Raw genomic sequence first — 15,306 nt, 5'->3', positions numbered from 1 at the left:
ATGTAAGGAAAGCACCTTTATTTAGATACATGAGTTCTCCTTTTAATGAGTGCCATTTTTGGAACAGATCTGAGCTTCCAGGCCTGTATAGCTATTAAATTGCACTCGGTGTTCATTTGTGGCAATAGACTTTCATCAAGAGCTCTGCTGGCTTTTCAGATTGACAGAAAATGCTGAGAGCTGTGCTATATCAGAAGCTCTTCTCTCTAATCCAGTGTTTCTCAACTGGCGATTTTAAGGCAGGTGGACTTCAACTCCTAGAATCCATCTGTTGATTTGCATCAATCAAATCTTTATTATTGTTGTAGACCAACGTAAGAAGGGTGGGATGCAAATAATAATTTTAAAGCTAAAAAAATATAAAATATATACAGTTAAAAAACATTAAAAATGAATATGTATGTATTATATAAACTCGGTAAAGTTCATCTATCTGTTGAGTTGGAGCTCACCTGTCTTAAGGTTGCCACAGTTGAGAAACTCTGTACTAATGAAAGAACTAACAAAAATGTCATGCGGTTTTCACACCAAAATACATAGACAACACCAAACACAGTTGTTACACACACACATACACACATCATCAGAAATGATGTAGGGTCTCCTACAGGGTGGGGGGTTGGACTAGATGACCTACAAGGTACCTTCCAACTCTGTTATTCTGTATATTATTCTGTTACTATATGGTGGTGTGTTTTTTTTTCCTTTTGGTACTGTCTGTGGGGTTTTGGAGGTAGTGACAGATTTTGTTTTCCTGGGCTTCAAGATCACCGCAGCTTTATTTTATTTTATTTATTTTATTAGATTTTTATACCGCCCTTCTCCCGAAGGACTCAGGGCGGTGTACAGCCGAAATAAAATACAGAGTATATACAATTAAAAGAAATTAAAAGAAACTATTAATAAATGGCCGATAATTTAAAAAATTTACAAATGTTTAAAATCTCTAAAACCCCAATTTAAAATCAACTATTTATGCCAGATGGGGACTGCAGTCAAGAAATTAGAAGATGCTTGCTCCTGGGGAGGAAAGCTATGGAAAATCTAGACAGCATACTAAAAAGCAGAGACATCACCCTACCAACAAAAGTGCATATAGTCAAGGCTATGGTTTCCCCAGTTGCAATGTATGGCTGTGAAAGTTGAACCATAAGAAAGGCTGAGCGCCAAAGAATTGGGGCCTTTGAACTCTGGTGCTGGAGAAGACTCCTGCGAGTCCCTTGGACTGCAAGGTGTCAACCCTGACTGCTCTTTAGAAGGCCAGATCCTGAAGATGAAACTCAAATACTTTGGTCACGTAATGAGAAGGAAGGTCTCACTGGAGAACAGCCTAATGCTGGGAACGATTGAGGGCAAAAGAAGAATGGGACGACAGAGAATGAGGTGGCTGGATGGAGTCACTGAAGCAGTCGGCATGAGTTTAAATGGACTCCAGAGGATGGTAGAGGACAGGAAGGCCTGGAGGAACGTCATCCCTGGGGTTGCGATGGGTCGGACACGACTTCCCAACTAACAACAACAGCATATGGTTTTTCCTTTCTATGTTAACACCTTTCTCATGCCTTTATTTGCTAGACGGGAGCAAGTATACATAGGCCAATCCTACTTCATGAATTTGTATCTATTTTGCTTTTGTGTAAATGCTTTGAAATGCAAACAGCATGCAAAACCTACTTTAAATGCATAATAAACAGTTGTCGATTTCCTGCTATTAATTTGGTAATGAAATCCAATTGATGCTATTTCTATAGAACTGCATATCAGCAGTGGTTTTTCTGCAAGCTGTTCTGTAGATTTCCCCAGGCTCCAGAGCCTTTCATACCGTTATGATAGTCATGACAATGATCATTTTCTGCCCGTAAGAATGATGATGCATTGCATCTACTTTTCTAATGTTAACTTGTTTTTCTTCATTTTCTTCCTCCCTATCTGCCTTTTAGTTGTTGGCGAGAAAGAGAAGGCCTGTGGAACTGTGAATATCCGTACGAGAGACAACAAGATTCATGGTGAACGTACTGTGCCCGAAACAGTAGAAAGGCTGCTGCAGCTGAAGTATGGCCACAGCAAAAATGCTGAAGAAGAATTTTAACCAAATCCTTTCCTTCTTTACCTCCAATTAGAGCTAGCTTTCTTGTTCTGTCCTATGTTAGTTTTGGGGATAAAAGTTTTGCACTATCCTGTCTTTGAAATAAGTCAAACACATTTATAGGTTCAGAATTCAGATAGAGATGAAATTGAAAATTTTTGTATGACAAGGGAGATTATTTTGATTAGCAACTGGATAAAAGCTTCTGAAATGATATATCTAAGATCCAGAGAACAAAAGCACGATATAAAGGCTAATCAGGGATTCAGATCAAACCTCTTCAGTGTTTTTCTTCACAGAATAAATTTGGTTAAAAATACCTTCTGATTTTCGACAAAAGAGATTGTCCCTGTGTGTTCTTGGTGGTTTGCAATTTTCATTCTTCTGTTTCATTTATAACAGAATTTGCCAAACTTGGCAGCTTTAGGAAGGCTGGGAAATTTTGGGATTTGAAAGCCACACATTTTAAAGTTCCCAAGTTTGACGAACACTGATTTACAATATCATCTAATACAGAACATCAAACTGTCCCAATATTTTCCTGTGTCAGGTCAGTTCCATTGTAAATGGTTAGATTACACACACTTCTGAGATTTAAAATAGGATCACATCCTGCTTAAAGTTGAATAAATGACATCTCCGCTTAAACAGCAATCATTAACTCTCTCCTGCATCTATCTGATGCAGTACAGTGCGAGACAAAGCCCTATTTATGGGTTTTCTGTTTAGGAAAGCTCTTGACAACCTGGGAAACAATAGTTATAATGTCATTTGGGGGAAATTGAAAGAAGTACACTTCCTAATTTTTCGAGGGACAGAAAGCTGATAAGGCCCTTAAGATGCTATTCTAAATGTCTTGAGCTTTCCTGCTAATGACCAATTAGGTGAGGGTGAGGTTACCCTTAGTTTCTTCCCTTTGGATACAAAGGTCTACCTTAAATCTGAACACTGAAAGCTCAGGAGAAAGACAGTCATGTTGAACCCAAGTGAGATGTCAACAAGTTCCAAATTCTGAACTAGGACTCTGGATTGGCAAAGGGCAGTACATGCCAGGTTTCGTGTGCATGCACACGCTACTTTCACAAATGCAATTTCATGTGCATGCACGGCATGCTCACCCACTTCCGCTTCCCAGAGTGCCAACGTGGCTCAGCATTAGTGTTGGGACCCCGTCCTACAAATAATTTCCCCTCCCCCCAGAAGTTCTTCAAAAAACATTCAAGGGTTGTCTTGAACATCCAGCACTCATAAACAGCCCTGGTTCTGCTGAAACAAGTCACTTCCTAATTTAAATACATCATTTCTCCATTAGAGTGGTGCGGTGGCCTAGAGGTGGAGCTCTCACCTCACAATCAGGTGTCTGAGCTCCATCCTAGGTAAAGACATAGTTCTCTCTCTGGGCACAATATATCTGCTGAACAAAGCTCTGCATTGGCAACAGGAAGAGCATCTGACCAGTAAACACTCAGCTCCATTCAGGTGCCCAGACTCCACCCCTCAAGGAATTATGGGGTCATTAAAAGGAGATGATCATTTCTCCATTATCAATTTTCAGATTCTTTATGGTGGACGGTGCTCAGCCAGTCCCCTCTAGGAAACTTTAAAAATTGATACTAGAGATTTTTTTCCCCCTTCCGTAGGGAATCCAGTTAGTTTGCGTGCATGCATGTGTGTTTTAGTTACGGATCTTACGCACATTATGTAGTCTTCAATTGCCAACGGTCCATTACTACAATACCATGTTTCCCCGAAAATAAGCCCTCCCCGAAAATATTTAACACATGCTGCAGGTCCCTGCCATTTCTTCTGGTTAGGATTAGGGAGACGGAGCTGGAAATCAGATAAGACTGCAAGAGGAGCCCCGTCTTACTCCACGTGTCCAAAAGAATAAGACCACCCCGAAAATAAGACCAAGCGCTTATTTCAGGGTTCAAAAAAATATAAGAGGGTCTTATTTTCGGAGAAACACAGTAGTACAACGTAAATGCTGAAATCTGGAACAAACATTTAATTAAGAGCCAAGATCACCACTCACAGATAATACTGCTTATTCAGGCATGATGTATTTGGTGATTTCATAGTGACTCATAACTCTCCCTCCAGCTTTCTCCATGCTGTCAGAAGACAAGAAATTTCTTACAAGTACGTAGAAAATAGCTTTTCTGTGTTCCAGAAATGGGAAAATAATCTGCATTAGGATGCAAATTGTAAGAATGATCCCTGACTTGCTTTCATCTGTAAAGTTTTGAAGGAAAAGGCTGGAAGATAGAAAAAAAGGGAAGATGGATAACCTGGATAGATGACGGGCAAAAAATAGAGACCACGTTTCCCTTGGACATAAGATAGGAAATAACGTACACATCATAATTAATGTTCCAGCGTGACCATATAAAATACTTGTAATATACCTGCCCCCTATGTAAACCTTTGCAGATGTAAGCACTTCATAAATTAAGCAGGAAAAAAATGTCATTCTATTTTATAAGCTGGGAAACAGAATTTTAAGTAGCAAATGGCAATTGCATATATTAAAGGTTTGCTTGAATAACTAGAGTAGGGTTAGCTATATACAAAAACAAGCTATTTCCTTGTGTATTTAATACAAGCCCCCCACTTCCCCAAAAGCAATAAAGACAATTCAATTTGTGAATCCATTTTCTGTTCTTTCGGCTGTAAATTGAACTGTTATTGCTCTTCAACAAAATCTTGAGAATATATGGGATTTTCTGGTAGAGGTCTTAGCCATTTTTCAGTTGCATTTCTTTTAATGCAATTTATCTGAGCAGAAGCAGCAGTGAGATTCTAAGAAGCCAGTTATAAGGTTATCTTATAATTGAAACTCTTTTGTTTTCCTTGGTGGAAAGAAATATCTCCAAAGGGAATATTTTTGCAGTTTTATTGGTAGAAAAAGGGGGTAAAGCCAGATCACTTGACATTCTTCCTGATTCAAGAAAATTAATATATTTCTAAAAGGCCATTTCTCATGAGAGCCTTTTGGATACTATTTTCAATGTATTATTTGGATACTGTATTATTACTGAAAATACAGCCTATGAATAAATGCTGCTTGTTTAACTACACCTTGAAATCACTGGTATGAATCTACTTGGATTGTCTTCCAGGTTTCACTGTTCTTTCTGGCCAACAGATGGCAGGACAATTCCTGCAAATAAGGCGAAAAAAATGGACCTGCCAAACAAATTTTCCCGAAACTAGTGACTGAAGTAGCTTGATAGCACCATTCAGTTATGGTTGAAGCAATATAAGGCTTGTGGAAGTAACAACCATGATTGATTTATTAAGGTAAAGGTAAAGGTTCCCCTCGCACATATGTGCTAATCGTTCCCAACTCTAGAGGGCGGTGCTCATCTCTGTTTCAAAGCCAAAGAGCCAGCACTGTCCAAAGACATCTCCGTGGTCATGTGGCCGGCGCATCAAACGTCAAAGGCGCATGGAACACTGTTACCTTCCCACCAAAGTGGTCCCTATTTTTCTACTTGCATTTTAATGTACTTTTGAACTGCTAGGTTGGCAGAAGCTGGAACAAGTAACGAGAGCTCACCCCGTTACACAGCACTAGGGATTCGAACTGCTGAACTGCCGACCTTTCGGTTGACAAGTTCAGCATCTTAGTCACTAAGCCACCGTGTCCCCTTTGAATTATTACGCATCATCAAATTGTTTTTTCCCCCCTCCTAATGGCCATACCACTCTCCCAAAAAATTGGGAGAAAATTGTGGAGGAGCAGAGAGAAAGCAAAAAAGGAAAGAGGAGGTATTGATTCTAGCCATGGTCTGTTGAGTTACTATATTTATGTTTGTCCACTTAGGTTTTGGTCTGTGTAAATGTGTGTGTGTGTGTGTGTGTGTGTATTTCTGAATTATGTGTGTTTTGTGTGACTAGTATTTTCAGTGTTAGGTCCATTAGCCTTTTAGATTTTATGCATACAATACATTGTTTTCCTGTGTGGGTTTTGATAGAACAGAATATTTGTAGGTCAGGATTGGACTGTGGGGTGCTTGGTGCTCTCTGAGCTTGGTTGTTTTCTTGCACATGTTTCATTACCCAACTAGGCAACATCATCAGTGCTGGATGGGAATGGGGTTTACTCTCATTATTATATACTAATCGTTGCCCTATCAGTGTTGGTGGGAGAGGTCTTGATGGTTCCTTCATTAGGCTGTTGAGGATCTTATACAGGTATCTCAATGAAGAATGTGGGAAATCAGATACCAGTCCAATCCAACAAATCAATCTTGGTGTTTTTTCCCAGAGTTAGTTACAGGTGAATTGTTTTGAATGCTTGACCACAAGCTGAACATAACTCATTAGTAAGAGACTGGTAGAAGGGCAAATACATTTCTTGGCAGAATTGGGATAAACTTTGCATCAAAAATGTGGGGCGTCGTTAGTCTCCTCTACTCAAATTGTTGAAACCCCAATTAGACTTCTGTGTTAATTTTGAATGCTCCTTTTCCAGAGGGCTATTGACAGGTGGAGAAGGTTCAGAGGATTGCAATGGGACTTAAGAAAATGGCCTCTGAGGACAGGCTAAAGCAATGATTCTTAACCTTGGCAATTTTAAGATGTGTGGACTTCAATTCCCAGAATTCCTCAGCCAATATGGCTAGTTGGGGAATTCTGGGAATTGAAGTCCACACACCTTAAGGTTGCCAAGGTTGAAAAATACAGGGCTAAAGGAACCTGAAATGTCCTAGTTTGAAGAAAAAGTAAGGGAGGCATGATAGCTGTGTTCAGGTTCAGCTATAGGGAAGATGATCATAATTTTTTTCTATGCCCACAGAAACCACAACAAAAAGCCATAAATATGAACCAGTTGCCAAGCATCTGAGTTTTAATCACGTGACCATGGGGTTGCTGAAAAAGTCGTAACTGTGAAAAACGGCCGATAAGTCACATTTTTCAACACCGTTGTAAATTTAAACGGTCACTGAACAAACCGTTGCTAAGTCGAGGACTACCTGTCTAGCGAAAATGTACAACGGTGGAACAATTTATCTGCCTATTTTAAGAAAAGACTGGACAGTTAGTTTCAATATCGCAGGGATCTGAATTGGAAGACGATTCCTTCCAACTCTATAATGCTATGAATTTGATTACGACCATTTTCAAGTGCATCTTCAGGCCTCTATGTTTGATAGCTTTGGGCAACCAAGCGTCTCTGATGAAGACAAGCCCATTGCTCTCATCTTTGGCTAGCTAGATGCAGCTCATTTTCTGTGAACAGAAAGACTTTACCTATTGACCTTCAAAGCACTTGTTCATGTGCATCGAACCAATGCCATTCACTTTTCATGTAGAAATTCAATTAAACCCTTGGCAGCATCAAAGAAGCAGACACACTTGAAGCATCGCAAGGGGCTGTACGGCTTTCCGTAGTTTACAAATTAAAGCCTTTTTAACAAAATATATCAAGTAATATTTTGAAAAAACAATACAGCCAGCATTGCACAGCAACACCCTGATAAAACATAATTTCAAGATTACATCATCCATTCATTTATACAATAAATGTGTACATGTTTGCAACACTGGTTTCACCTACTACCTTAAGCTATAATTTATTTAACCTTTTTTTTTTCATTATATCACAATTAGCTAGGCTGACATGCTAAGACTCCAGGACTATAAACGGTGATGGTTGAATTCATCCATTGCAATGGATATTATTTACTTGGCGTTGGCTTAGTCTCTTCTTTGAACCCAGCTGTAAAAAGAATGTTTTAGATGCCATATTGGTTTTAGCACCATGGTATAATAGCACCATATTGAAAAACAAAATTGATTAATTCAGTTAGAGGTATAAATCTGTTATACACAAACACAGCAACTTTTTACAATTCTTCACAATATAGAAGTTCAGAAGAAGAATCCTAGGAAGGGAAAGTGTTGTCTGAAAACCTTCCATCATTTTTTTTTTTTTAGGATAAGCCGGGGGTGTCAAACTCAAGGCCCGGGGGCTGGATCCAGCTCATGGGGTGCTTAGATCTGGCCCACAGGGCCACCCTAGAAACAGTGAAGAACTGGCCTGTGGTACCCCTGACAGCGAAAACGGGCTGCCCTTCCAAACTCTGTTTTTGTTGGCAGAGGGTTACAGGAAGCCGTTGCAGCTTAAAATAGAGGTCAGGAGCCCATTTTCAATGGCAGTGTCAAGAAACATTGTCCCTTGCTCCCAACGCAAGTGATGTTGAGTGGACACACCCTCCCTGGCCACGCCACTCCCACCCCAGAGGTCAAACACAACCCTGATGCAGCTCTCAATGAACTCGAGTTTGACACCCCTGCTATACTGGCCAAATTCAAAAAATATCTGGAGAGCCTAAGGGTTCTACATCTGTAGCTTCAAAAATGACCATGTTTAAGTCAATGGATGACAATGATAACTTGTACATTAATGAGCCTCTGTCTTAGATGACTGTTTTAATACAGAATAAAATCCGAACCTGGATATATCAAAATCTTTTTCTATCTCCAATAGAGCTTTCTTGCCGAATCAGCATAAAAACTGATTCATTAAAGCAAGAAAACCTTATTTAAACTGAGCCAGAAAGATCGAGCCGGGAATGACCCAGAGAAGGAAAATGAAATTAAAGGACCTGCCAACAGGTACAGAAAAAAATAAGGATAATATACAGGACGTTCAAAAATAATGAGTCCAATGTTTGAAAAGGCTGTCGTGTCTCTGGGAAGGTTTAAATTATAGGTCCATAGAGCATGCTGGAAATTTTCTTTATTTCCGAAGTCCATCTTAGCAAGTTCAGTTTTTATTTGGGTAACGATTCAGATTTGGTTAATTCTCACGGTCCACTGCGTTGACAGCCAAGGATCTTTTGCACGTTTGACAGCACTGAATTCTCACTGAGGGTGCAGAACATTTGCCAATATCTCGCACCCTCTGGCAGAAGTTCACGGATAGTCTGTCCTTGCTGCAGGATGAGCCTGTAAACGTGTATGAATACAAAGAGAAGTTACTGGTGTTTCATGCAACGGAGTTAAGATAAGACAAAATATCAGAGAGAAAATGAAAGACACCCAGCGATAAATAAGAAGTAAAAATCAAGATTCAGAGAGTTAGAACTTGGAAAAGGTTAGAGGAAGGACAGAAGAATAGAGAGGCATAAGCAAAATAGAAGATTAAGAGAGAAATAGGAGACATAGGATAAATTAAAGGGTTCTAAATAAAAAATGACAGGTAATCTTTCATGACAAATGTTTGTAATAAAAGACTTTTCTAGCTGGAATTAATGTGTATACAACCATTCTGGAGTCTGTACCAGTCCTGAATCTGTGACAATAAACAGGTCGTTCTCAAGTTACAGGAGTTTGTTTAGTGACTTCAAAATTACAATCAGTGGTGGGTTTCAAAAATTTTTACTACCGGTTCTGTGGCTGTGACTTAGTGGGCATGGCAGGGGAAGGATACTGTAAAATCACCATTTCCTTCCCATCAGCTGGGACTTGAGAGGCAGAGATGGGGGCAGGGCCAGTCAGAATTTTCACTACTGGTTCTCCAAACTACTCAAAATTTCCACTACCTCTTCTCCAGAACTGGTCAAAACCACCTCTGATTACAACGGCACTAAAAAAAGGGATTTATGACCATTTTTCACATTTATGACCATTGCAGCCTCCCCATGATCATGTGATCAAAATTTAGATGCTTGGCAATTACAGTGTCCCACTTATTCCAGGGTCCTATGATCACCTTTTGCAACCTTCTGATCAGCAAAGTCAATGGGGAACTCAGATTCACTTAACAACCACGTTACTAATTTAATAACTGAAGTTCTTCACTTAACAACGGTGTCAAGAAAGGTCATACATAATGTGGGGCAAAATTCACTGAACTGTCCTGCTTAGCAACATAAATTTTGGGCGTAATTTTGGTCATAAGTCGAGGACTACCTGTAACTGACAATGCTTAGTGTTGGAAAAAAAAATCATTTGTTGGTCCATCTTCATCCGAAGATGAAATGACACAGGATATGTGAGGCAATCTTGTTCAACACAAGGAACAAAATATCTCAGGCCAGCTGGATGTGGGAAAATTGGAATTCTGATTTGGAGGATGACAAACTGAGAGAGGCTGTGAAAAAATGAAAAGTGATGTCTCTTTCTTGCAATTTATTGTAATAGCATGTATTTCATTAGATGTCTTTACTCTTGATTAAGGGATGTGGTGGCTCAGTGGCTAGACGCTGAGCTTGTTGATCAAAAGGTCGGCGGTTCAGCAGTTCAAATCCCCAGTGCCGCGTAATGTGGTGAGCTCCCGTTACTTGTCCCAGCTTCTGCCAACCTAGCAGTTCGAAAGCACGTAAAAAATGCAAGTAGAAAAATAGGGACCACCTTTGGTGGGAAGGTAACAGCACTCTGTGTGCCTTTGGCATTTAGTCATGCTGGCACATGACCACGGAGACGTCTTCGGACAGCGCTGGCTCTTTGGCTTTGAAACGGAGATGAGCACTGCCCCCTAGAGCCGGAAACAACTAGCACACATATGCGGGCTCACCTTTACGTTTACCTTTTACTCTTGATTAGCTTTTGCCATGAATTTATGACCCATTTTATTATAATAATAAACAGCTTCTGTAGTGCAATACACACACATCTAATGTCTAATGAATTTTTTCTTTGTGGAAATCTGATGCTTCCTCCTGGATTAATCAATGTGTACATTAGAATATCATCCTCCTTCAGAATTTGTAATTTGTGATACACCTATTCAGCCCAAATGAGTGCAAAATACATTTACAAATGCTTGTTTTATGCTAAATTTGTTGTGGAGCATCTACTTCATGATAACATGTTTTCTGATATTGTGTCTCAAATAGTTCAGAACTAGTGAATATATCACGATATGTAAACTTGGTTAATTTCAATGGGTTAAAGTTGAGGGGAGTTATCAGTGTGTTATGAAAACCAATCTCATCTGACTACTTTATGATCTAATATATAATGTGAACTCAGACAATGGGTTATTTCCATAGCCTAGATAACCAAGACACAACCAGTGTTTAGACATGCAAATACATGCAAATATATTAAAGATACATATTCCAATAACCTTTTCTTGATATAGCTTCCCATCCTTAAAGTCAGAGATTAATCCAAAAATATATCAACCAATGAACCTATTTGCTCTTTGGAATGAGCAACACCAGAAACTCTCCAATGGACCAGCTTGTAATATAGAACTGCCTGCAATTTTGAACCCAGGATGGTTTTCTTAGCGAGATCTTTGCTGGAATATACTCACCGGTATTTTTCAGACACTTTTGTAGGTTGCATTTCTGAGAATCTGGAGGCTTGGTCTCCTGCTCGCACCCGTTCTCCTCCTTGGTTGCAGGGTCGTCCACCCTGATACACTGCACTGCTCTTTTCTGAGTACCCCCTCCACATGAAGCTGAGCACTGGAAGACATTTTGAATGACAAAGCACACATTCCAAGCAGAAAGGTTGCATTGACTGGGAATTAGCACCATGCCTTGTGTCCTCGCAATGCCATGGGTTTTTTGGCAAAGTTTTGCAAGCTAACTGTTGACTTAGTAGACATTCCAGAGGAAAACTCTGCAGCTCTGGACCAGGAAGTTGTTAACAGAAAGTCCTATATCATCCTGTGAAGTCCTTCCCTCCCTTCCTAAAACCAAGATGCTCTTGGTCTTGTCACTATCCCATCAGAGTAGCTGAAAGGAAAGGAAAGGAAAGGAAAGGAAAGGAAAGGAAAGGAAAGGAAAGGAAAGGAAAGGAAAGGAAAGGAAAGGAAAGGAAAGGAAAGGAATAGAATAGAATAGAATAGAATAGAATAGAATAGAATAGAATAGAATAACAGAGTTGGAAGGGACCTTGGAGGTCTTCTAGTCCAACCCCCTGCTTAGCAGGAAACCCTATACCACTTCAGACAAATGGTTATCCAACATCTTCTTAAAAACTTCCAGTGTTGGAATATTCATAACTTCTGGAGGCAGGTTGTTCCACTGATTAATTGTTCTAACTGTCAGGAAATCTCTCCTTAGTTCTAAGTTGCTTCTCTCCTTGATTAGTTTCCACCCATTGTTTCTTGTCCTACCTTCAGGTGCTTTGGAGAATAGCTTGACTCCCTCTTCTTTGTGGCAGCCCCTGAAAGACTATGAAAGACTAGGGGAGGACCACAGGACCCTAGCTAGAATGTCAGGATTCCTACTGCATTGCCCTGCTTGAGGGCATTGCTATCCTCCTTCTTCCTGAACTTCTTTAGCCCGTGCATCCAACAAGAGGACACACAACAAAATGAACCTGCTGCAGAGGTAGCAATAGCAATAGAACTTAGATTTATACACCACTTCACAGTGCTTTACAGCCCTCTCTAAGCAGTTTACAGAGTCAGCCTATTGTCCCCAACAATTTGGGTCCTCATTTTACCCACCTCAGAAGGATGGAAGGCTGAGTCAACCTTGAGCCTGGTGAGATTCGATCTGCCAGATTGCAGGCAGCTGGCAATCAGCAGAAGTAGCCTGCAGTACTGCACACTAATCACTGCACCACCACAGGTAAGAGGGCAAAAGTAGTGGTTGGGAGGAATTGCACATACAGGTAGTCCTTGACTTACAACAGTTCATTTAATCACCATTCGAAGGCACTGAATAAAGTGACTTTCGGCCATTTTTCAACCATGCTGCATCCCCACAGTCACACGGTCAAAATTCAGACATTTGGCAACTGGCTCATATTTGTGACAGTTGCAGTGTCCCAGGGTCAGGTGATCCCCTTTTGGGATCTTCTAAGGTCAATGGGGAAAGTCAATGGGGAAGCCCGATTCACTTAGCAACCATGAGACTAATTTAACAACTGCAGTTTAGTGATTCACTAAACAAACGTGGCAAGAAAGGTCATACAATCGGACAAAGCTCACTTAACAAATGCAACATAAATTTAGCAACATAAATTTTGGGCACAATTGTGATTGCAAGTCAAGGACCACCTGTAGTTTGGAGAAGAGCAAACCAAGCATCCCAGGCATAATACAATAGTTGCCTGTCTCTTGCTCTACAAGGCATCATCATCATCATCATCATCATCATCATCATCATATCATCAGAATTGGAAGGGAACTTGGAGGTCTTCTAGTCCAACCCCCTGCCTAGGCAGAAAACCCTACACCATTTCAGACAAATGGCTATCCAACATTTTCTTAAAAATTTCCAGTGTTGGAGCATTTACAACTTCTGCAGGCAAGTTGTTCCACTGATTAATTGTTCTAACTGTCAGGAAATTTCTCCTTAGTTCTAGGTTGCTTCTCTCCTTGATTAGTTTCCACCCATTGCTTCTTGTTCTACCCTCAGGTGCTTTGGAGAATAGTTTGACTCCCTCTTCTTTGTGGCAACCCCTGAGATATTGGAACACTGCTATCATGTCTCCCCTAGTCCTTCTTTTCATTAAACTAGACATACCCAGTTCCTGCAACCGTTCTTCATATGTTTTAGCCTCCAGTCCCCTAATCATCTTTGTTGCTCTTCTCTGCACTCTTTCTAGAGTCTCAACATCTTTTTTTACATCGTGGCGACCAAAACTGAATGCAATATTCCAAGTGTGGCCTTACCAAGGCATTATAAAGTGGTATTAACACTTCACGTGATCTTGATTCTATCCCTCTGTTTATGCAGCCCAGAATTGTGTTGGCTTTTTGGCAGCTGCTGCACACTGCTGGCTCATATCTAAATGGTTATCCACTAGGACTCCAAGATCCCTCTCACAGTTACTACTATTGAGCAAGGTACCACATATCCGGTACCTGTGCATTTTGTTTTTTTGGCCTAAATGTAGAACCTTACTTTTTTCACTGTTGAATTTCATTTTGTTAGATAGTGCCCAATGTTCAAGTCTGTCAAGATCTTTCTGTATCTTGAGCCTATCTTCTGGAGTGTTGGCTATTCCTGCCAGCTTGGTGTCATCTGCAAATTTGATGAGTTCCCCATCTATCCCCTCGTCCAAGTCATTGATGAAGATGTTGAAGAGTACTGAGCCTAAAACAGAGCCTTGGGGTACTCCACTGCATACTTCCCTCCATGTGGATGTAGTTCCGTTGAGGACTACACGTTGAGTGCGCTTGGTCAGCCAGTTACGAATCCATCTGGTGGTGGTGCTGTCTAACCCACATTTTTCTACTTTATCTAGTAGTAGGTTATGGTCTACTTTATCAAATGCTTTACTGAAGTCCAAGTAAATAACATGACATGATGGTCATAGTCATTGATATATATATAACAAATTTTAATAAAGAAATACTTTAGCCATTAGAGCAGGCGCACTGCTATCAGTGACTACCAAGGCTAAGTACTGAGCCTTAGAAATGCTGAGAGAACAAGGCACCTCTAACTATCCTCCAATAGGGTACAAAAACCCTCCTCTAAACTTAACTCTGAACTTTAGCCATGAGCCGCGGTGGCGCAGAGGTTAGAGTGCAGTACTGCAGGCTACTTCTGCTGCCTGCCGGCTGCCTGCAATTTGCCAGTTCAAATCCCGCCAGGCTCAAGGTTGACTCAGCCTTCCATCCTTCCAGGTTTGGTAAAATGAGGACCCAAATTTGGTAAAATGAGGACCCAATATGCTAACTCTGTAAACCACTTAGAGGGGGCTGTAAAGCACAGTAAAGTAGTATATAAGTCTAAGTGCTATTGCTATTGCTACCTGATTGTATTTGAGAGCTCAGTATTAATCCAAAGCTCTAATATTTTATCTTACGAACATGGTCGCTGCAATCTGTAAAGCAGGGTTGATGCTTAATGTGACAGACCAACCCACCTAATTCAACCAACTTTGCTGAACAAATTTTAAGCAGAAGGTATGAATATTGTATTTCTTCTGGTAATGGTCAGATAAGAGAAGCTTGAATGCAGTCCAAGAATGTAACTTGAAAAAAGCCCCTCCTTATAGAGATAATACTGGAAATGAAATGTTTAATTTTGAAGTATCTCAGTTGGTAAGAAAAATAATAATAATAGCCAAGATGAATAGGGAATGCTCTTTGGAAAGAGATCTATCTCAGAATTAGCTTTGAGAATAATGGAAGCACATTAAAATTACAATAAAAGTAGACCTGACCTGTATAGTATTGCTTCTTAATCTAGTTTCGGTGACGCAGTGGTTAGAGTGCAGTACTGCAGGCTACTTCTGCTGACTGCCGGCTGCCTGCAATTTGCCAGTTCAAATCCCGCCAGACTCAA

The 15,306-nt window shown here is 40.3% G+C and overlaps 2 protein-coding genes across 2 annotated transcripts in view; one reads left to right on the top strand and one right to left on the bottom strand.

Moving 5' to 3' along the window:
- The window catches only part of TARS1 (threonyl-tRNA synthetase 1), a 35,586-nt gene extending 33,161 nt beyond the window's left edge, over nucleotides 1–2,425 (top strand). The window contains exon 19 of the mRNA XM_058170201.1: nucleotides 1,941–2,425. Coding sequence (XP_058026184.1) covers nucleotides 1,941–2,089 — 149 coding nt within the window. The 3' untranslated portion in view covers nucleotides 2,090–2,425. The remainder of the gene's footprint in view (nucleotides 1–1,940) is intronic.
- Nucleotides 2,426–6,955: 4,530 nt separating this feature from the next.
- ADAMTS12 (ADAM metallopeptidase with thrombospondin type 1 motif 12) overlaps nucleotides 6,956–15,306 on the bottom strand; it is a 190,730-nt gene continuing 182,379 nt past the window's right edge. The window contains exons 22-23 of the mRNA XM_058170200.1: nucleotides 11,364–11,517; nucleotides 6,956–9,046 (exon numbers count right to left, since the gene is read on the bottom strand). Of these exons, the coding sequence (XP_058026183.1) occupies nucleotides 8,898–9,046; nucleotides 11,364–11,517 (303 nt within the window). The 3' untranslated portion in view covers nucleotides 6,956–8,897. The remainder of the gene's footprint in view (nucleotides 9,047–11,363; nucleotides 11,518–15,306) is intronic.

This window comes from Ahaetulla prasina, chromosome 2 (genome assembly GCF_028640845.1).
Source record: "Ahaetulla prasina isolate Xishuangbanna chromosome 2, ASM2864084v1, whole genome shotgun sequence".
Taxonomy (NCBI): domain Eukaryota; kingdom Metazoa; phylum Chordata; class Lepidosauria; order Squamata; family Colubridae; genus Ahaetulla; species Ahaetulla prasina.
Note: the sequence above shows the minus strand (reverse complement) of the source record. Positions and strands in the feature narration are given on the sequence as shown.